At 43.5% G+C, this 22,970-nt stretch overlaps 1 protein-coding gene across 9 annotated transcripts in view; it reads right to left on the reverse strand.

Moving 5' to 3' along the window:
• Positions 1 to 2,210: 2,210 nt before the first annotated feature.
• Positions 2,211 to 22,970, reverse strand: part of auts2a (activator of transcription and developmental regulator AUTS2 a) — a 1,338,783-nt gene continuing 1,318,023 nt past the window's right edge. For 8 of the 9 annotated variants that reach the window (XM_038814055.1, XM_038814058.1, XM_038814057.1 and 5 more), the window contains 3 exons: positions 19,460 to 19,543; positions 12,394 to 12,616; positions 2,211 to 4,656 (listed from right to left, as the gene is read on the reverse strand). In XM_038814055.1, coding sequence (XP_038669983.1) covers positions 3,426 to 4,656; positions 12,394 to 12,616; positions 19,460 to 19,543 — 1,538 coding nt within the window. In that variant the 3' untranslated portion in view covers positions 2,211 to 3,425. The remainder of the gene's footprint in view (positions 4,657 to 12,393; positions 12,617 to 19,459; positions 19,544 to 22,970) is intronic. The other variant, XM_038814059.1, reaches the window with a different exon arrangement.

The following is a 22,970-nucleotide window of genomic DNA, read 5'->3' on the forward strand; positions in this document are numbered from 1 at the left end:
TTTCAATTCCCTCCCATCACTGCCACGGTTGTGTATTTTGTCAATATTTCCTCCTCTTGTTTCTTATTCTTTCTAAAGATTCGGATATATATTTTTAGCTCTGAGCCTTGTCTAGACCTCAGCAGATCTCTGTACTTGCTTTTATATCATATCATGCATTTGTGCATCTGGGGCGAGATTCTCCCAACAGGCGGCTAAGTGCCAATGCCGGAGTAAAAACGGGAGTGTTTTACTCCGGCGTCGGCGCCCGTTCCGGGACCCCATTCTGCGACCCACAGGTGGCTAGGACGGCACTGGAGTGGCCTCCGCTGCCGATCCCGGCCTGAAACTGGCGCCGCGGGGTCCATGCATGCGCATTTGGGCCGGTGCCAACTGCGCATGCGCGGCGGCCCCAACGCCAAATGGCATCCCCCAATCGCGGGCCAGGCCACTATGGAGGCGCCCCCCCCCCCCCCACCCCCCCACTCCCCCCAACCACAGGGTGCCCCCGGACCCTTCATCGCCAAGGTCCTGCTGGTCCAGAGCAAGTTAGAACAGCGCCGGCGGGACTCGGCTTTTTGTTGACGGCCACTCGGCCCATCTGGCCCGGAGAATCGGCGCACCAGCCCGTGCTGGCCCGGACCGGAGAGTCGGCGCATACCCCGACTGGAGCCGCGCCGACCACACAGGCGCTGATTCTCCACATTGCGGCGTCCCGGCATGATTCACGCGGTGCCGTGCCGATTCTCCAACCTGACGGGGGGGGGGGGGTCAGAGAATTCTGCCCCTGGTTCCTGGATTCTGTTTGCAATACCCTTTCATCTGATAAAATGAACAGCAACAGACAATATTAGAATTGGCTAATTAGTGATGAAGGGGTTATCAATTTAAAATAGCCTGTACAAGTGTGATGAAACTGATTAGGATATATCTATAATATAATATAGATTATACATATATTTCGCCCACAGTTGTCGATAATATGGGATGCGTTGCCACGGAGAATAGTTCAGGTGGCGACCTTTGTATTTCTTATGGGGACAGTGGGTCGACATTTGAAGTAGAGGAAGATAATAGGTTGTGGGGGACAAAACCGGGCAGTGGGATTAGTTTTAATTGTTCTAGCAAAAAGTCAGCATATACAGTGGGTTGAATAGCCTCCTTCTGTGTTCGCACCTTCTTTGGTCTCAGTAATGGTACAAAGATCAGCTACTTGATTGACAGCTCCCCCACTGACCATCTTGTTTCCTTCTGTCACAACTTCTACCCATCCCCAATTAAATTTCACCCCGTACTGCCGATTTTGACATTTTGATTTGACCACCTCTCCAGTTGATTAAGACTGTAGCTCTGCGTGCAGGACTTTATGTGGGGTTTCAGTTACGGGGTTTCTGAGAGTGGGTTAAATCCTTTGAGCCACACATGTGTCCTCTCTAAGGCAGTAGTAATTAGATTGTTACAACTGACATGTGGGCTAGAGAGTCAGCAGGGTACCTGCTCCTGGTTTTTATCCCTGTGAAGATGGACACATCTTTGGATGTTCGGTGAGAGCATTACTGAGCTTGATTGGGAAGCCTTCCGTGGTACAATAACGTGCCATTGTCACAGACTAACCATTAAGAGTGGTCATTTTGGCAAAGAACAGCAGAGATACCAGGTCCGTGAAAGGTGTCCAAACTGAAGTACACATCTTCCAGAGGGCTGGGAGAGCATGTTGAAATTACAATAATAATCTTTACTGGTGTCACAAGTAGGCTTACATTAACACTGCAATGAAGTTACTGTGAAAAGCCCCTAGTCACCACACTACGACGCCTGTTCGTGTGCACAGAGGGAGAATTCAGAATGTCCAAATCACCTAACAGATGTCTTTTGGGACTAATGGGAGGAAATCAAAGCACCGGAGGAAATCTATGCAGACACGGGGAGAACATGCAGACTCCACACAGACAGTGACTCAAGACAGGAATGGAACCCAGGTCCCTGGCGCTGTGAAGCAACAGCGTTAACCACTGTGCTACCTTGCAGAGGAAAACGATAAAAAAGGAAAACTCTCCAAAACAGCTTAACAGGCCAAACATCCACTGGTTCATACAGATATCTCATCCTTGGTCCAAGTAATAAAATGGATGATGAACAAGCACTTTCCAAGTCGGCATTTGGCCTTTACTTTTTCAGCCACTCAATCTGCAAAATGCCAGTAAGTAGAGAGCAAAGAATATTAACACAAGTTTGCAGCACAGTTAGACTGAGAACATTTCAGTTCGATTTTTTAATAACATGGCACAATTTACATAACACAAGTTTTGTTTATGAAGCACATGCCAAAGATTCAGAGTCGCTTCACTTTACAATAGGATCTGTAAAGGACTTCATTACGTACATGATAAACAGCATATCTGCAAATGAAAATCTAGAGGCAATATTGAGTTCTAGCACTACTGATCCAGTGTACATTATTTTTTGTTCCTCAAAAACACTGCACAACATCAGGAGTTCACAAATTTGAAGCGCACAACTAAACCTTCAGGTGACTACTAAAATAGATCTCTGCTCATAAGAAACAACTGTCATAGATAGAATTTTTTCAAAACAGAATAAACAACTTCAGATAGCACTTTAATACACTATTAGACCAACAGAACTAATTTTACTTCATCAACATAGTTTACAATCCTCAGACACAATGTAGTGTGCTAGACCTGCGGTTGAGTGAATTGTGTGTCGAAAAGGCTCCGTTGAGGAATGCAGACTTTTTTTTGGGATGAAAAGCCAGGGCATTCACCTGCTTGCATAGTTGGGAATATCTGTACAGCCACAAAAAGTTATCTAACACAGCACAAGCAGACTGTGTTAACAGATAATTAATCTCCCAATAGCACGCTTTGTCCAATGCTTCTGAATCGACTGTCACACAGCCACCCTTAAATTTATTTACATTTGTACATGGTAAAGCTTTTTGTCTCTTCCTTTTTGCATATATGTACCAAGACCCACTCAACCAAGGAACTACCCTTTATACACAATTGTCTGTACAGCCTGATCCCTTCGCTCCAAATCTTATCCATAACAGTCCGAAGACAATTCACCTCTCCTCGAGTTGCCTCATTTACCACATACCCAATTTCTTGATAAATATACCAATCACTCTTTTTAGCTTGCTCTTTCTTCACAACACATTTTTTTATATATATGCTACAAATAAAATTAACAGGAAGAAAGGAACAAATCGACATTAAACATTTGCAAAATTTAAACTTAAAATGTACAAAACTGTATTCTCTGCAAAGTGTTTTTACATTTCACGGTGGTGAAGGCCACACCCACTGAGTACAGTCCATTGAAGTCCAACGCTTCCATCAGTGGGTTATCACAGTACAACAGTGGCCTTTACTGACAGGGTGTCCTTAATAAGTTACCTTGATTTTTTTTCACCCATGTTTGTATTATCGTGCTTCAATGTCTTTGTGTGTGTGGGATGGTGGCCTGTCGCGTGCCTCTGTGTTAGTCAAGGGAGTAGTCCTTCTAGGAGAACCAGCACGTGCTCCACCTGTTGGTATGAGCGGGGGAGGGGCACTCAGGGCTGCTGTGGGAGGAGTTTTATTCAGGATGCCATTCTGATGTGCTGCTGAAGGGCTGACTCTGGGGTAGTGCATGCTGGGAAGTCCAGGTGTCAATAGGCTTGGATGAGGCATGTGACCATCCAGGGCAGCTGCATGAATGGGATGCAGGCGTACATGTTCATAGTCGTCTCTGAGCATGTTCAATCTTTCACGTTCTTCCAAGTGGCTCATTCTCTCATGTTCACGTCTGGGGTCCATAGCTAATGCATGATCGCGGTTGTAGTCGTGGGGCTCCCTATCCCTGTATGAGCGTTCTGCTTCATAAAACCTCGGTGCTGACAATCGTTGCAAGGGATCACTTCTCAACAAGAAGTCTCTGGCTAGTGGATCTCTCCGATGAATGTCCAACCCCCTATATGGATCTCTCAAAGGATCCCTCATTGGATCCCAGTGGAAAGAAGGATAGGGAAAGCGCTCACTTCCTGGTATTGGACTGATCCCCATGAAAGGACCTACCATCCGTGTCCTGTCCAGTGTATTAATGCTATTCATGGGATGCACCCCACTCATGGCCATAGCCATGGGCATGGAGGTCATCGAAGGGCTAGGATGGACATTGGGCAGCGAGGTGGGTTGAGAGTGCTCGGTGGCCCTTTGCGCCTGAATCACTTCAGCAATAATATCGTTGTCTTCCTTCCGTTCCTCCTTCACTTTAACCTCATTGGCCTTTTTCTGGTGGTCATATGAAGACTCACTTTTCCTATCTACGTCTCGGCTGGCAATGCTGCTGGACCTTGTGTTATCTGTGCTTGGTAGCCTGATATAAGGCGAATTAACTCTATTCATATGCTTGTTGGAGTCCTCCACGATCCTGCTTTCCAGTCCAAGACCTTCCTTCTCAGGAGCATGGTTTTCCTTAACTTTGTGCTCATCAACAGATGAGTCCTTCCAAATTTCGGTGTGATCCCGTTCTCGCGACTTTTCTTTATCCCGCAGTTCACTATTTACATGATTTCTGCTGTGCTCACTGGAACTGCGATTGTGTCCCAACGAATTAACTTGATTTACAGAAGGTGATGATGCATGGGTGGAGTGCCGCTTCTCAATACTATCCCTGTAGAAATATATATGAAAAAAAAGTTTGAGTAAGGAACATCATGCTATGGCCTTACAACACAACTTTGCTCTAATAACCTTTTTTTTTCAAGTCCCTGTAGTAAAATCTAATCTGCATGAACCCAAAGCAGAGTTCAGACAACTTCCCGAAGCTCCAATCTGTAAACCTCAATTAATCAGGGTTTAATTAGTGGTTTTCATATCAGATCTTGGCAGTCATGTCAACTTTCCCAAAGTGAAATACAAAAGGGGAGACATTTTGGGGACACTGTCAATGGCTGCATAATGTTACCTGGATCATTTGAGACCAGTGAAGTCCCATTCACATTTTCTACATTAGCGGCTCAGAAATATAGCCCTACTATGGAAGGACTGTTGTGAAAAACTACTCAGTGAAATTCATTAATGAAAAATTAAGGATTAGATCCATTGAAGAATGTACCTTATATTTGAGTTAAAATCTTTCGAAATTGCAAGCTCTGTGAACAGTGATTTGAATACATGTGGAACTGCCAAAACATCAAGGTGATGATTTCCACAGTGTTTATTTGGTTGTAGCCACATTCTTTTTCTGTTTTTGCAATTTTCCATTGCAATTTGGTTGTGACAGGTCTGACTGAGAATAGCGGATGAATGGGAAGGGACATTGTTCCCTCACTGTCTAAATACCTCCGGTAACTCAGGCAGCCTTTGCAGAAAAAAATGAAAACCGCTTATTGTCACGAGTAGGCTTCAATGAAGTTACTGTGAAAAGCCCCTAGTCGCCACATTCCGGCGCCTGTCCGGGGAGGCTGGTACGGGAATCGAACCGTGCTGCTGGCCTGCTTGGTCTGCTTTAAAAGCCAGCGATTTAGCCGAGTGAGCTAAACCAGCCCCTAGTTAAATTAGAAATATTTCTGGAGCAGCACAGTGGCGCAGTGGTTAGCACTTCTGCCTCACGGCGCCGAGGAGCAGGTCCATGTGAAGTTTGCACATTTTCCCTATGTCAGCGTGGGTATCACCCTCACAACCCAAAAAGATGTGCAGGGTGGGTTAATTAGCCACGCTAAATTGTCCCTTAATTGAACAAAAAAAGAATTGGGTACTCTAAATTTATTTTTAAAAATGAGAAATATTTCTACAGAAATTCTAAGACTTTAATCTTCCAATCCTATACAGGTCATCGCAGTCAAAGTAACAAGCACCCTCAGTAACATTACTGATAAATGCTGCTATTTAGGACACAAAGGTTATTTGCGGTCATTTTGATGCTTATCATGCCACTTTGTAATGATCCTCATTGTGAGAAGAAACCCCTCTCGCAGGAAGGCTTGAGTTTACGTTGTTGCCAGTTCAATTGAGGATGGTTTAAATTAATTTCCTCTGATTGTGACAGCCTGCACTCGTTCCCTATTCAAAACATCTCCTCTTGCTGTCTTCTGATCACCTATGAACCTAACAGATTTGAATCTATTTTGATCAAACAGTTGGATTGGAATAAAGCAGGCTTTCTAGCTTTCCTTGAAGATGCAATTGAGTGCAGACTTGTCTGCTGTTTTTTGGTTCTCTGGTGAAGTGCCACCTAGTGTAAATGACCAAAACTGTTTACTTCTCAAGCCCCATCATTGCTTCGTATAAACTTCATGCCGCATTAGATTTTCAACTTCATAACACTAAACCCAATTGGACTAAACTTTGACTTTTCTACTTCTGGATAACCCAAAATTCCAGGATTGAATTTGTTTTTTTTAGGGTACCCACAGGAAACATGTTACTAGTGATTTTGTCCACCCTTTAATTCTGCTGACAGTTTTTGATCTGACTAAATCACCTGATTAAAAGTCATCAGAAAAATCAAGCAGCTGTGATAGCTCGGTGAACGTTTCGATCATTTTGCTATTTTCTGTCAAAAGTGAAGCATTTTAAAGCATCTGAAGCAAGTACACTATAGTTTTAAAAGGCCAATAGATTAACGGGAAGCTATTGTTCGAGGTGAGTTTTGTGTGAGGATTAACCTATCAAACATTTCGAAGATCACAGGTCGAGAGGTACCTTACTGCCGGTACAGTTTCACAAAATGATCCCCTCCTGGCTTAAAATAATCCCCCTGCTATTGGGTAGCACCACACCATGACAGACAGCTCCAAAGAATCACTGGGCACGGATATGTACCCACCATTACCCCCTTGCATATTCCCGACTTCAATCACAGACTCTGTGAGAAGGGGCCAGCAGGAGATGGGGGAAAAAGGAAAGGGGGAAAGCACAGCTACTCCAAGGCTTTCATGCAACTCCAGTAGCAGCTGTCATGGTGGAAGCTAGACCACTGGCTCCCCCACATCCTGCAAGCCAGTGGTAATATTGACGCAGGGAGGGGGCCTCTAGAGAATAAAAAAGGAAAAAGTTAAAGAAACAAAATATCGTGCCCGGTCGGTTTGCACACACAAAGCCTCGTGCTCTTTGCAAGTCCAACATCGGCCACCATTTTCAAATGCGTGGCAAATGAATTCCAATAATTAGCTCAGTTAAAGTAAGAATAACAAGCACGCATGGCAAAATACTGAACATAATTAAGTGAGAAACACAAGATGCAACAGGCAAATGATAAGCCATGACAAGCAGGAATATGCTCAAACATGCTCCAATTCTACAGGCTGTTCACAATACTAAGAAAGATTACACCTCACCAACTGCAGATTGCTTCATTCAGAGACCAGGTTAAAATGGTAGTCTGCCCAAGTTGTTGACTTTTGTCCAAATTTGGAAATGATTTTTCAAGGTTAGTTGATCCTTTCTAACCAAAAATAAAACACTCCCCTTAAATATCTCCCATCCCTTCTCCATATTCTTCATGCCCTTCTAATTTGTTACCATTCCTATGCCCAACTGGTCTTTTGAGGATACTTTTAACCTAAGTCACTCAGCAGGAAGCTGGGGCAATCAATCTCCCTTGCCATTTTAACATTCCATTGGACTCAGTCAGGCAGCGTGTTGAACTGGCGATTGATTTGATCATGATGGTTTCCCACTGAGTGGGTTGGGTGAAAATGACCCCTCCTCATTCCGATGAGTTTCAAATGCAATGCCCTAGACACTCCTCCCTGTCTCCTGACTGAAATGAAGTTTCAAGGTCTCTTCTTCACTCATCATATTCGCCTCATCATATAGTTCTTCCTTTCTGGTCGATGCTTCCCTCTCACTTTCAACCCAGGTGTTTTCTCACAACACTAGGCTTTCTCCTTCACCTCGGTTACTTGAAAAAAGTAAAAAAGTCAAGCAAACCGCTTGACAGTGGCTTAGAGATACTTCACAGCAAGAGCCATGGACCATTAAGAACATAGATGTCTTATGACCACCTTAGGAGTCATAAAGCAAATCCTCAATGCAACAACTGCCTTGGAGCTATGTTGTGATTATTAAAACTGCAGTTGAACACAGACAAAGGTATCAACAAGGAGGAGTAGACCATTTAGCAAGATCATGGCTAATCTGATAGCAACCTCAAATCTGCATCCTACTTACCCTGATAGCCTATCACCCCCTTGCTTAGCATTAATCTATCCACCTCTGCCTTAAAAATATTCAAAAACTCTGCTTCCAGCATCTTTCAGGAAGAGACCATTGAGTGAAAACAGTTTGGCTCATCTCCGTTTTAAATGGGTGACTACTTGTTTTTAAACAGTGACCTCTGGTTCTACATTCTCCCCCAAGAGGAAAATCCTCTCCACATCCACCCTGTCGACACCGCTCAGGATCTTGCATGTTTCAATCAAGTCACCTCTTACTCTTCTAAACTCCTATGGATGCAAGCCTAGCCTGTCCAACCTTTCCTCATGAGTCACCCACCCATTCCAGGTATTAGTCCTGTGAACCTTCTCTGAACGGCTTCCAATGTATTTACATCCTTCCATAAATAAGGTGACCAATACGGTACACAGTCCTCCAGATGTGGTCTCACTAATTCCCTGTACAGCTGAAACATAACCTCCCTACGTTTGTATTCAATTCCCCTCACGATAAATGCTAATATTTTATTAGCTTTCCTTTAATTTTCATTGCAATTTGTGGGCTGTCTATGATCACACTGGGTCATTCAAGAGACATCTAATTTAAAGTTTGGATTCTAGAAGGATGAGATCAATTAGGTATAACACCCTTTTACAAGGACTCTCTATGCAGCATGGGGCTGAATTATTTGGAGCGCTGAGGTCCCTTATAACCTCCATGCCTGCCCACGTGAAGAGCAACTTCCCCAGAGTTATTTAATGACCATTTGTCTAGTAATAGGCTGGAGGTGGGATTTCACCACTCAGGCACAGGAAAACCCACCTCAGAGAGCTTCCAGCCTTTCTCACTGTACCAATAGCACCAGCGAGAGTGGTGGTCACTGCCAGTAATGCACCTGGCTGATGAGCTGCAATGGATCTGAACTTTAAGTATTTGGGTTCAGTGAGGGGTAGGGGCCAGGGTTTGATGGGCTATGCAGACGAAGGCAACCTGGGGGTGGGGGGCGGAGGGGGGTTGGAGCCATTGAAAATTGGGATTCTCTGAAGGGCCTGGGGACCAATTAAAGGGGGTTTGGGGAGGCACCCTGACTACTCCCTGCCAGAATGGTTGCTTGGCGTGTATATCTCCCACTGCGGGTTAACTGCCGATGATAGCAGGATAAGGCCCTTAAGTGGGCCTTGACTGTTTCAATGGTGGCAGGCCATCCATACTGTTACAGGTCTGCCGCTGGGGACAGGGGCAGACCGGTAGGTAATGGGCAGGCTACCCATTCGATTTAACATGTGCCCTTCACCACATTGCACCCCCCACAACTTTCAAGCCGGTCAGTGGAGAAGCATTTAATCCAGTCCATTAGCTTAAATTATTAACACATGGCATGGCGAGGAAATACAAATAATCACTCCTTTAACTCAAGCAAAGAGGGGATGAGAGAATGAATATTTCTTATTCTTAACTGTCACTGTAGTGAACTGCAGAATGCAGCTGTTTCCACTCACAGTGAGCCTCTAGTGATCAGTCACCAATAAGACTAAGGGTCGATGAGTCGAATGGAACTTTTATCTGGATTTAGCAGAGACCATTGGCTGCTGGAAGAAACCTTCATTTCCATGGTGATAACATTTTACTGGTATTATTAGGCCTCGTCGAAAATTTCACAATTTATTCACATCCATCTGTACCAAAGCTGGCTCTAGGAGCTTTGCCTCCATGTGCTTTATCAATTTTTTGCCACTTCACTCTGATGCCCTGGGTCTTCTACCCACCAAGTTAAGAGATTAAGGAATCCCATGACAGGCTGCTCTGATGGTCTGAGAGCTTTAACCTGAGAAATTGCCTGGACTGGAATGGGAGAAATGTCCAGAAGTGCTCCGAAGAGTTCAAAGTCAACAACATTGGGCAGTCCAGATTCATACAATTACACTCACTCCAAGTTGAATTGACTGAAGTGAACTTTCCCCAAGTTATTACCCACAAATGGGAGGACATTTTCCAGATGAACTGTCCCTCTTCAACAGGATTCTTGTACGAGCCATAAATCCCTGTAGATAAAATCATAATCTACAAAATGTCCTCCCATTTGCACCAGTATGACATAATTAGAGCGCTAAAACTTATACTAAGGTTTTTTTAAATCAACATAATAATATTTAGCAATACCGAAAATAGAATGCATAACAAATCCTGAACAGAATAATATCTTGCGACATTGTTCCAAACCATTCAGAATATAATCTCAAACAGATTTTTCTTTCCCAATGCCATTTAATCAGCAATGTTGTCAGAGGTGTATTCTAAATGCATAGTGAACTTGAAGGTGTGCCTTTCAGGATTCACATCATGTCAAAATGAATTCCAGTGTGCAACAGTACAGCCATAGCACAACTTTATGGGCATTGCAATGGTAGGTAGTCTCTGAGTGATTATGAACACCTGGGATCAATAATGGGTTCTATTTAGATGCTTCAATACTTGGTTCTGAGGAAAAGAATTATCAGCAGATTTTTAAAAATCTATCAGTAAAGCATTTTTAAAAATAATAATATTTATTGTCACAAGTAAGCTTACATTAATACTTCAATGAAGTTACTGTGAAAAGCCCCTAGTCACCACATTCCGGCACCTGTTCAGGTACACAGAGGGAGAATTCAGAATGTTCAATTCACCTAACAGCACGTCTTTGGGGGCTTGTGGGAGGAAACCGGAGCACTCGGAGGAAACCCACGCAGACACAGGGAGAACGTGCAGACTCCGCACAGACAGTGACCCAAGCGGGGAAACGAACCTGGGACCCTGGTGCTGTGAAGCAACAGTGCTAACCACTGTGCTACCGTGCCGCCACATTTTGTTTCTGATTCACATTGCTGGAGTTTTCAGAACTCTAGACTAACTAAAATTTCACTAGTTAAGTCCCTTTTCACTGATAGAAGCTGATCGTCTCTTTGAAGAACCCATTAGTGAATGTGCAATAATGTACCACTCCAGACAGAACATCGCTAATTTGTGATGTTACAGTTACATCTATATCTGTACTTAGTTCTACACAAAATGAAATAAAAATGGAATGACGTGACATTTTTAGTTCAGGCTTTCTAGATTTTCTAAAAATAGGTTCAAGGGATATAACTTTTAAAATATCATGCATATTTTGTTGCTGTTTTTAGCTACCTGGATGAGGTAGTTGATCATTTATATATTTGACATTAAAATTAATATTAATTAATTGCAGAAGAAGCTCCACCGTTAAAAATTAATTTAGAAGTGCCAATTAGCTGAGGGTTTGAGCAAATATAATCATTTTGAATATTACTGATTTCCTCCTGAAATCTAATTGTGCTTTATTAAAATAGCAGCTTATTGTTTCAGAGCACAGACTCTCTACTTAGTGTTGAGCAAAGAATTGAATAGTGATGCTTAGCTTATGATTCATAACATTATCAGATCCTCCTCGATCAGAAATGAGGCTGTACTGCAGCGTCTCCTTTATGTTCACCACGCAAGTTACCCCAGCAGGAAACTCAACTGCACACTAAAGCATTATTTCCCTCAGCTATTTTTGTTTATTTTTCCAGCTTTTTGTTTCTGATGGCTCTTCAAAGGAAAAGTGGGCATCTTTTAAATCAACTGCGTGGGGATAATGGGCAAAGTCTGATAGTAAGGTACATTAGTGGACTGTGCCATACAATGTTTGGGTGTATCTCTTTTTCCTACATCCGTGGGACTCAGGTTATGGCTAAAAAGGGGCCACTGAATCAAGCAGGGAAAAGGAACACAGAGTCGGGGAAGGGCCAGGATTTGTCAACTCATACTATTTTTATATGTTTTCTGGAGGCTCTTCACAGGGGAGCAACAGGCTGAGGGCCAGGAACAAGCTGTCTTGCCACACTGTCTAACAGAGGCTTGTACACATGAAGAAAAGGTCAAGGAGGCTGGAACAATACTCAAAATGGAGAAAGGATAAAACGGAGTAAAGTGTAGATTGTGACCTTCACATGTCTCTGAATTTAAGACTGAAGGCTCCTAATATCAATTACAATTAGTTGAATATTAAATTGTAAATATTAGATGTGTAAATTCTTAACCGAGGTACAGGCGTTAATATTGCACATGAATCAGCCAATTGGATTTGAAGGAAGTTTGCCGTGACATTATATGACAATGAACAACCCACACATTCGAGTTCGACGCTTTAAAAAAATATATATATATAAACTCGGATTGGATGAATTTATTGCTTAACCCCTCGTACCTTTCTTTTTCATCTTTACTAATAGAAGAGTCTCGTTTTTCTACATCTCTATCTCTGTCATGAGCTGCTACAGAGGAACTGCGCTCAGGCTCCCCTGGCTTCAGCCAAGGGGGTGGGGTTGGAAACGAAGGTGGCGTTCGGTGGAGTCGATTCCAAGGTTCGTGAGGGTTGCTAAAGCTCTGCATACTGGGGCCATCTTTGTGGCTGAACATTGTGTTGGATGCTGAAATGGTTGAGAAAACAAAAATACAAAAAAAAAACAATGTTTAAGAAGTCTGGCAGTTTGGTGTGTCATGTACTTACCAAGCAACGCACTTTGAGTTTAAAATGTATACATACTATTGGCAGCTGGAAACAAGAAGGGAAAAATTACAGCGATTCACAAAAAATAACCAGGCACTCTCAAAGCTCATCGGTAATTAACACAAATAGGGCGGGAAATTAGTAAAAGCAAAACTGATTTGAAAAGATTGCGTCTAATTTGGTAACCAAGAGGAAAAGACCAATTTAAAGAAAGTCTTTCCTTCTACGCTCATCTACCCTCCACATGCAGGGAGTCATGATGGAGTTTTGTTTCATGCAACAGTCTAGTTGCTCTTTCAAGACCATGCATGAATTTTGGTTCGTGAACCCCATGTCCACTCGTACTCTATTCCCAGCAGAGGTCACGGAAAGTGATAACTAGGGTGAACCAACCTGCTTTACCATTCCCTTCACCAGTTGGTAAAATAGCAAGGAGCACCGCTGAGATGACTCCCCAAGGCAGTCTTGCCACTGGAGGCGTTACCCTGCAGTGGGCAGGTGGCAGATCACCTGCTTGCTCCAAGGAGACGGGCAGACAATTTACATAATTTAAGGCTTTATTAAGGATCCTTTTGCAATGCCACTTCGCCAGCAACGTAGCAGCACCCACCCGTACCACCACCCGCTAGCTTCATGGAGTTAGCTTTCCTCCAGCTGCTTAGGGAGCTCAGATGCCCCACAGAGGGGGCTGTGGAAAGGAAGGTAAGTCCCCATGGCCCATTACTCCACCGGAGGACTTCAGCCTGAAATTGGCGGGGCCAATCTTGAATTTTAATGCTCGTTTACCTCCATGATGGAACTTCCATTTTGAGGCTCCCCTGAGAATTTAGACCCACGTCCGATAGTGGCACTTCTGAAACTTTAGAGCTGCTGGTCCTCTGATTGGGCCAACAGCATCAGGAGCCTGACTACTATGGGCCCACAGGTAGCCAATTAGGAAACTGTCTACGGTAAAATCGCTGAACCTGTAATGCAGGCTCAGGACTTATGTTTCATCCTGATGTCAGGGCCTCAAACCATCCAGCCCCAGTTGTGGAAAATGCCCAATGATTCCTTGGTGGCATTAATTTAACACTAGGTTCATTAGTGGGATTTTCCCAATCTATATAATACAGAACAATTTCAAACAGTGCACAGAGCATCTAAGGCATCTGCACATACTAAAACATTTTTAAAAAAATCATACAGGTCAAAAGATTAATCTCATTTGGGTTTGATCCATTAAACAAACAACAAGGCGAGCAAAGTAACATTGAACTGGATTCATCCAACTCATTAAACACCAACCAAAAGCTGAACTACTGGAATTGTTGGACAACAATGTCTGACATTGGAAAAGTCGAGAACAAGCTTTTCAAGTGCAGACTTAGATTCTTTACAATCAAAGTATCACAACAGACACAGTGATGTTTTGCCTCAAAAAGTAGACCAAATCTTCATGGGGTTTATTTACCGTTACAATCTACTCCTCTTAAGTGTACCATGCACCCAGTTTTTTGAAGGATGGCCCCAGTCTGCCAACTGCTCAACACAAAAGAATTCTCAGGGCACAATGCGATGACTGTCTGACTCAAAACTCGAGAAGCAGGGTGTTCACTTGTAAATGCAATGAAAAAGCTGTAAAATTATATTGAGTAATTTTCCCCATTCATATCCTAAAATTCCCCTATCGTGTAAAAGATGTCGCTGACTTTTTTGGTCTCTTTCTACTGAGAGGTCCGTCTCAACTGTTAATCTTAGTACATTTCTGTGTGAGCAGAGCGCAAACCAAGAAACATATAACAGTGAAATGTAAAATTTGGTTATTGGCAATCACAAGGAACGTCTTACTATCTTTGCAGAGATTTTTTACATCTAGGTGGCTTGCTCGATCACTTCACGAACCGTTAAAGATCAACCATGTCCTGTGAACCTAGAGCCACATATAGTCAGATCATGCAGTAGTGAGAGATTGCCTTCCTCGAGAGCATTAGTGAATAATTTCTATCTATGTAACTAACTGGAAGCCTTTGTAGTTATTTTCTTGCTCCCAGTCTGAAATGATCAGACGAATTGAACTTAATTCGACAACAGGCTATGGCGGGATTATAACTCATGACTTGTGAGTTGCTCTGCAGTACTTTAAGTACCAGGCTACTAGGACCACCATCTTCCTGTGGACATCAAAGCTATCGCCATCCTTGACCCCCATCCATCAACATGTTAGGAGTTAGCACTGACAAGAAGCTTAACTGTATCAAAATTGTGGATATAAAGACAGGACATAAGGGTGGGCACTCAACAATGAATGGCTCAACTCCTGACCCTTCAAAACCTATCTATATCGTATAAGGCTGGAGTGTGGAGTGCAATGGAATACAGATGGGTGCAGCTGCAATGATACTCAAAAAAGCTCATCTCCATCTGGGTGCAGATGTTTGCTTGAACAGTGCCCCTTGCAATAGACTAAATATCCACTCACTTCACTAGCAATATAATGTACAGCCAGCAGCAAATCTTGCAAGTTGCACGGGTTACTCTGACAGCACTTAGTTCCCTGAGACCTCTACTGCGGGGAAGGATAAGAACAACAATGAAATGGAAGCAACATCATTGCTGAGTCACAAACCATCCTAACTTAGAGGTATTCCATTGTTCCTTCATTATCAATTTTCTGGAATTCCCTACCTAATGCCATTGCGGGAGGGCCACTTCTACAAGGACTACAATAGTTCAAGAAAACGCACAGGAAACCTTCACAGGGCAACCAGGATTGGATAATAAATGCACCAGCAGCTCACACAATTCAGAAACAATACCAGATAAAAAAAGGAAATCATCCAAACACATACCAGTTTCAAAGCCAATTAGTTATGTTGAGCTCAGGCCTTTTTCTAGTTCTTAATGTTAGAAAGGTACAAGGATAGACTACACCGCTATCAGACCATCACCAAATGTTTCAATGCCCTGATGTATCTTTATTCACAGCTCACTGCCTTTTTCCTACAAGCGCAAACCTGAGAGTGGGTTGGACGTCATTGGGCATTCACATTATGCAGCCATGTTTGTCATGTGACCGACTGCTTCACAAATTCTGAAGTTGCAGGATAGTTAACATTGATTGTGCATGATAAAGTTCACGAAAATGAGGAGGCATTAGGCAAGGGTCTGTAGTTATGGGTTGTTTTCACTGGTGATCACAAAAACAATTAAAGGGGAGGTTGAAAATGTAATCTTGACAGAGGTCAGAATATGGAAGAGCCTATTAAAAAGATAATTGCGTAAAGATGACTAATATTGCAAGACATGGAGTGTAACCAGGACCATTAGATCAATGGCAGGGAAAGACACCAACACAGGCTTAATAGATTAGACAATCTGTTTCTACGCTATAACAGCTAAGATTTAGGGGGAAAAGAAACAGGGCCAAAAATATTATCTCTTACAAGGTAAAAGTGCCTGAACTTCCAGCGCCAACTTGCAGGATAGAATCATAGAATTTACAGTGCAGAAGGCCACTCGACCCATCAAGTCTGCACAGTCCTTGGAAAGAGCACCCTATTTAAACCTGCGCCTCCACCCTATCCCCATAACCCAGTAACCCCACCTACCCTTTTGGACACTAAGGGTCAATTTAGCATGGCCAATCCATCTAACCTGAACATCTCTGGACTGTGGGAGGAAACCGGGACACCCAGAGGAAACCCACGCAGACACGGGGATAAAGTGCAAACTCCACACAGACAGTTACCTGAGATTGGATTTGAACCCGGGTCGCTGGAGCTGTGAGGCAGCAGTGCTAACCACTGTGCCACCATGCCGCCCATGATGCAGAGTAAGGGTGGGAAGAGTAGTGGTGTTTCATGCAAATGGCAAATATTTTGGACAGGACATGTTGCTCCAGAGTGAAAGTGGTACAATCATTCAGTAAAGTTACAGCATTTCATTTCATCTTTTTAAAGGAAAGCAACTGACCGAATTTGCTGGTGACTGAGCAGGGAAACCACTGCTAATCCTTCAGATGTTTAAATAAAAATGAAACACAGCCCAACAGCACCATCCTATGCAATACAATACTGCTGCAACACTTCAGTAATAGCATTGGATGCCAACGGAGAACAGCAACCTTGTGAAAGGATTTTCTGTCCAAACAAAGTGGATTATGAGCTGGTCATACTGGCCTCGACTCTGCAGATTCCATTCACTCTTATTATCATGAACATTTTCTTGAAGTTGAAAATATTTGCATTTTCCTTCCTCGCTTTCCTTCATTTAAAGTCACCCGTTTCTCTCTCCTTTTCTGCATTTGTCAAGATCTCTTACTTTAACATTTGTCTCTTTTTCCTTACCCACTACTTCTCATGTTTTGTTAGCGTTCGATCCCTGCTTTCAGGACCGTTCTATACTTGCATTATTGTTTCTCCAAATCGTCCTCCAAATTAACCGTTTCTTTTCACCTAACTTGCTGGTTTTATACTTATCCTTTCCAACTTCCTCTCCTAGTGATTAGCTGAACAGTTTTTTTCTGCTACTCTCTGGTCTAGCCACACAATAATATCACTGCCACTACATTATTATTACTGTTGCATTGATCACAAGCTGGATAATCAGGGGCAAGGTCCCGAGCTCTCAATCCAGTCAGTGAGAGAAGCACACATAAGGCTCCAGTCACTGATTCACTCATTTCCTAACTGTCCCTACAAGGTAATCCATACATTATCAACACAACAATCCGTTAGAATCCAATGTTTTGCTTAAGTTCTTTTAATAGTCATGATTCAGGTGGAAGGGCAGCACGGTGGCACAGTGGTTAGCACTGCTGCCTCACAGCGCCAAGGTCCCAGGCTCAACCCTGGCTCTAGGTCACTGTCTGTGTTTCTCCCTGTGTTTTGTGGGTTTTGCCCCCACAATCCAAAGATGTGCAGGTTAGGTGGATTGGCCACGCTAAATTGCCCCTTAATTGGAAAAAATGAATTGGGTACTCTAAATTGTTTTTTAAATAATTCAGGTGGAAAATCTAACTGTTGTGTTTACATGTTCCATGTGATTTACATGAGGAAAAAAAGATTTTTTGCAAATTATACAACTCACATGTTGGGAGCTTCATAATGTGAGATAGTTCAACCAGGACACCCGTGTGTGTGGAGGCATGAAGATGAATGTGAACTCAAGCTCTCCTACTCCAAGAACAACAGTGTGTGTCACAGTAAATAATAGAATCCTACATTGCAGGAGGAGGCCATTCGGCCCCTCATTTCTGTACCAACCCTCTGAAAGAGAATACTACCTTGGCCCACTCCTCCGCAACCCGTAACGCCACCTAACCCTTGGACACTAACGTGCAATTTAGCATAGCCAATCCACCAGCACATCTTTGGACTGTGAGAGGAAACTGGAGCAACCAGAGGAAACCCACGTAAACACGGGAAGAATGTGCAAACTCCACACAGTCACCCCAAGGTCAGAATCGAACCCGGGCCCTGGGGCTTTAAGGCAACAGTGCTAACCACTGTGCCGCCCTTTTTTTGTGATTGAGAAGCACAAATAGCCAATTTGATTTTTCTATGGACTCAGGGGACAAGAATGGAGACAACTTATCACAGGTCTTCTCAGACATTTCCAACAAGAATATGCAACTGCAACCTATCAAAAATGATATCATAGGAAGGCAAAGGAAAGCAACGGTTGATAGTTGCAAAAAAATCCATAATAGTGTACATCACAAGTTTAACATATAGGAGAACCCTTTTTTTAAATGGAGGCATAGAAATAAGGTCCACTGCCAATGTAAACTACTTCTTCAACTGGATATTGTGCTGCTGTGTGGTAAGTGATAGATGAACATATGTGGTATACGATATATGGTATATGACGTGGAATATGGGGTAAATGAACACCCTGTTGTGGAACTGACCCATAGACCAATGAGCCCAATAATCTGCTGCCATTCAATGTACTGGCTTGCGTTAGATGAATGACAACTTGGGCAACGTTTGACAATGTAGCCCGCACTCATGGAGACAGGTGCAATACAGCTAAGTGTTTACTATGACACAGCATGATGTGAGGCAGTTCTGGTACATGTAAGCACGATACAATGAAACTACAGAAGGGGTACTGTGATTCTGTGTAATTCAGATAGGTTTGTTACTTGAATCAGTTAAACGGTCAGTCAAGATAGGTGTAATATACTCAGATGTGGTGCAAACAGGTTGGACACCAATACACAAGTATTTTACATACTGGGACAAGCGTACACAGGTGTGGCATTGATGTGACATACAGAAGCATAACACACATGCATATGACGGCGTGGTGTAATATACATGGTATAAAACACAGGATTATAAACATAAAGGCAACAGATATGTATGATATGCATAGATAGGTAGAATTACACAGGTGCATTCCATAGAGGGAAGATAGATGGAGTAGGTGCAGCACAGATGGGGTAGTATACAGAGATACGGCACACACACAGACTCTGTAGTCTAAGCAGGTTCGAACACATGTATAAAGAACGGTGCAACACATCGAAGTGACACAGCTAGGTTGTAATATACACAGGAGTCATCCACAAAGATACAATCTGATCTAATGACAACTCAACAACACATGTCTATCTCAATTTTAGTTCAGCAGCATGTTTCATGGCTAAACAGTCCTGGCTGTGCTATATCTCACAGTACTGACTCAGTACTGCTCAAGTATCAGCCAAAGTATCACTTCTCAACGTAAAACATGAGAGAGTCATACAAAGAACTGAAAGGACAGAAATACTCACTGATTGAAGGGTTCCCCAGTCCACCAAAGGCGCTGTTACTTAAGGATCTCAGACCACTCAACCCACTTGGTCTATTAAATGGCTCTAAAAAATACAAACCAATATGTGTCCACCAGTTACACCTTCGATCAAAATCAGTTAATTTAAAGAAAAAGCTTTCAATGGTTCTAACTGTAATTAAAGATATTCCTTCAACTTAACTAAACCCATTTAACAGGAAGCTAGAACGGCCACCCAGAGTCAGAAGTAAATCAATGTTAATGAAATCAGGTTGAAATAGAAACAGGACTTCAGTGAAGCTGCCTTCAAAGGGGAAACTTCACCATTTGCACATTCCCCAAAACATGAAACACTTCACAGAATTTGAACTAACATATCTATTTCCTTTCTCCTCCAAGTTAAGAAATAAGATTTTAAATGGTGGATGCGAACCACAACATTGGATGTATATTTATGGAGAGTTTGGTGCAATATGGAACTTCAATCACCAGCTCAGGGGCACACTACGATCTCCTTATTTGAAAGGGTTCCCTCACACTGTGGAAAGATTTCTTCTGCACACTCTTCTTCTTAGTTGCCATAATCCGGGGTGACCATAGGCTGTTTTCCTCATTGAGAGGGGAAGGCGCTGACTGCTGGTGATTTAACCCAAGGGTCACCACACCTCAGGTGAGAAGCAAGGTTGAGAAGGTGGGGCCTTCATGAATAACTCCAGCCGGTACGGGAATTGAACCCGTGCTGTTGGCCTTGCTCTGCATCGCAAACCAGCTGTGCAGCCAACTGAGCGAAAGCGGCCTACCTCTGTGCACAATGTTAAAAACCCCCCTGAACTGCTTCTAATCATAAATCAGAGTGGAATCCTTCTCCTCTTCTCCTTCTCCTCCCCCCCCCCCCCCCCCCCCCCCCCCCCCCCGCACCCATGGCTCAATTAGAGCCTCTCCCACTGATCTTCAATGTTTAGTTACAAGAAAAAAAACTCAACAGTTCAGCAGGAACTACCTGGAACAATTGGAGATTTTAAAAGAGATAAATTCTGTTACGAAGGAGGAAAATTCTGTTACATGCTTCACTTTCAGGGGTTGTTCTAACTTCTTCGTCTGACATGATACAACAATTGTAAGATCCTGTGCGGAAAATAAATGCCACATAAACCATTCTGAAGTGAACCAGCACAGAATATGATCTGGATTGCTGTAGGGCAGAGATTAGTTGACTTCTAGGGTGGGATTTATCAACCACCATGCCGCATGTTTTTCAGCCAGCGGGATCTACTGACCCCGCAGTTGTCAATGGGATTTCCCGGTGACAGCACCCCTCGTCATCGGGAAACCTGTGCACCGGCGTGGGACTGGAATCCCGCTAAATCGCACCCCTAGTGCCAACAGCTAGAAGCCATGGTGGAGTTTGGGTGGAGTAAGATAGTATGAACTCACTAATAAACATTCTCAATGTACTTTTACAGGCATTATTACTATATGGCTATTATACATGGTGCTCATCCACTGGCTGGTTTGCTTCCTTCTTCATCTGCTTTGCGTCTTCTTACATACAAAGCTATGTAGCAATGATGGAATGGAAGGCTTGTGTTCGAAAGTCTCAGAGGCCAAACTCTGACCTTTATCAGGATGTTTCCAGTGATTCCTGTTTGGATCCTCATAACCTGGGCAGCAAGTGTTTATGGTTGCCTAAGAGGAACCATGGACCATGGCATTAAAGCACAGCAGCCAATCTTACATTGTTCTGTCTGAATCAAGTAAAGCAGGCCAAATAGTTGAGGCTGATATTGAGGAAGCACACACTAACCTGCCTTACTCTGTACATGATGTTCACAGACAAGCTGCATGTTCAGTTACCCCCTTGTGGCTCATGAAGATGGTGGAATTGTGAACAGGATCCTATACAGCCAAGTGGATGTCATCAGTTATCCGTGGGGCTCTGGAGTGTCGAACCATCCGGAATGATTGCAGAGAGAGCCACTGTTTCCATTGAATTGTACAGTGCTACCAGAACAGAAAGAGGCCATCCCATCCAATTGGTGCTTATGTTTCACATGTGTCTTTTCCCACCATACTCCATCATCATCGCACCTTTCTCCCTCACGTATTTACCTTGGGAGCACTTAAACAGGGTGTAAAGATAAGCGCAGCAGAGGCCATTTAGTTGTACGTCACTGGTGGGGAAGCTTGTCATAGATGTCACTAAGACTCTCTATTCGGTGAATGTCACCTCAACATTCAGCTGATGTATGAGCATAGACAGAAGATTGTGCAGCTCAATGCCTGCTGTCCTGGTAGCAGTTATGGTGCCTTCATTCTGCAGCTGTCCAAAAGGTAACTACTGGGTGACAAAAGCTGTCTGCCGACTACTCGGCTGACAATTCTGGTCTGCAAACCCCCGTATACACATATGCAGCATTCATACAATGAAAGCCACGCTGTCACACAAAATCACAGAATCCCTACAAATGGCAAAGGAGGCCATTCAACCCATCAAGTCTGCACTGACCTTCAAAAAGAGCACCTTACCCAGACTGATGTCCCCCCCATCCCTGTAACCCCACCTAACCTAAGGGGCAATCCAGCATGATCAATCCACCTAACCTGAACATCTTTGGACTGTGGGAGGACTCTGGAGCACCCGGAGGAAACACATGCAGATACGGGGAGAAGGTGCAAACTCCACACAGTCACTCGAGGTCGGAATCGAACCCAGGTCCCTGGTGTATGAGGCAGCAATGCTATCCACTATGGCACCATGCCGCTCCAATGTGATAGGACAGACCATTGTCATTCTGAAATAAGGCTCCTGCAATCTTAGGCTAACTCTGGAAGAGCCCTACAGTACTCAGCAGAGGTGTCAAGAATTGTGATGGTCTGCAGTATGCAGCAGACCTGACCATCATGAGGAGGCAGTCCTTACCACCAGCTATATAGCAAGTAGCTGAGGTTAAGGACTTCTATGAAACTCTGGAAGCGCCTTTGCACAAATTATTATGATGCAATCTGAACATGAATGACAGCAAACTGACCTGGCATGACTGCAGCCTGAGTTTCCACTACAGTGTTCAAGCCCTGGAAGAATGCAGCTGTACTCCAATAGAATCTGAGATGTTAGCTATCAAACAATGCAGTATGGTTGGGTTCACAAGTGTACAAACTGGAACTATTCTATGTAGGACAGAACAGCTCCAAGCTCCGCACAAAGCACTGCGTCGGGTTGGTGCCGGACGCTCAATGTTCCGGGAAATTGACTGCAGGCTTCCCAAGTCACTCAGCATTTTGTTGCACATACCATCCAATCACCACACTCATCTGAGCCCCCCGAAACAGAGGTTTTGGGAAACCTGACCCTCAGGTGAGCTGGCATCTCCGCTATCTTGCCTCCACTCCCCCACCCCCCTGCCTCTGTCCTATTCTCTAAATCATGCTCAATATCAGTAGCTGAGCAGGTAGCTGTGAGTGTGAAATAGGTGATGGTGCATCTTCATCATCATGAGTTTCATGCTGTTCCT

Source organism: Scyliorhinus canicula, chromosome 12 (genome assembly GCF_902713615.1).
Source record: "Scyliorhinus canicula chromosome 12, sScyCan1.1, whole genome shotgun sequence".
NCBI lineage: Eukaryota > Metazoa > Chordata > Chondrichthyes > Carcharhiniformes > Scyliorhinidae > Scyliorhinus > Scyliorhinus canicula.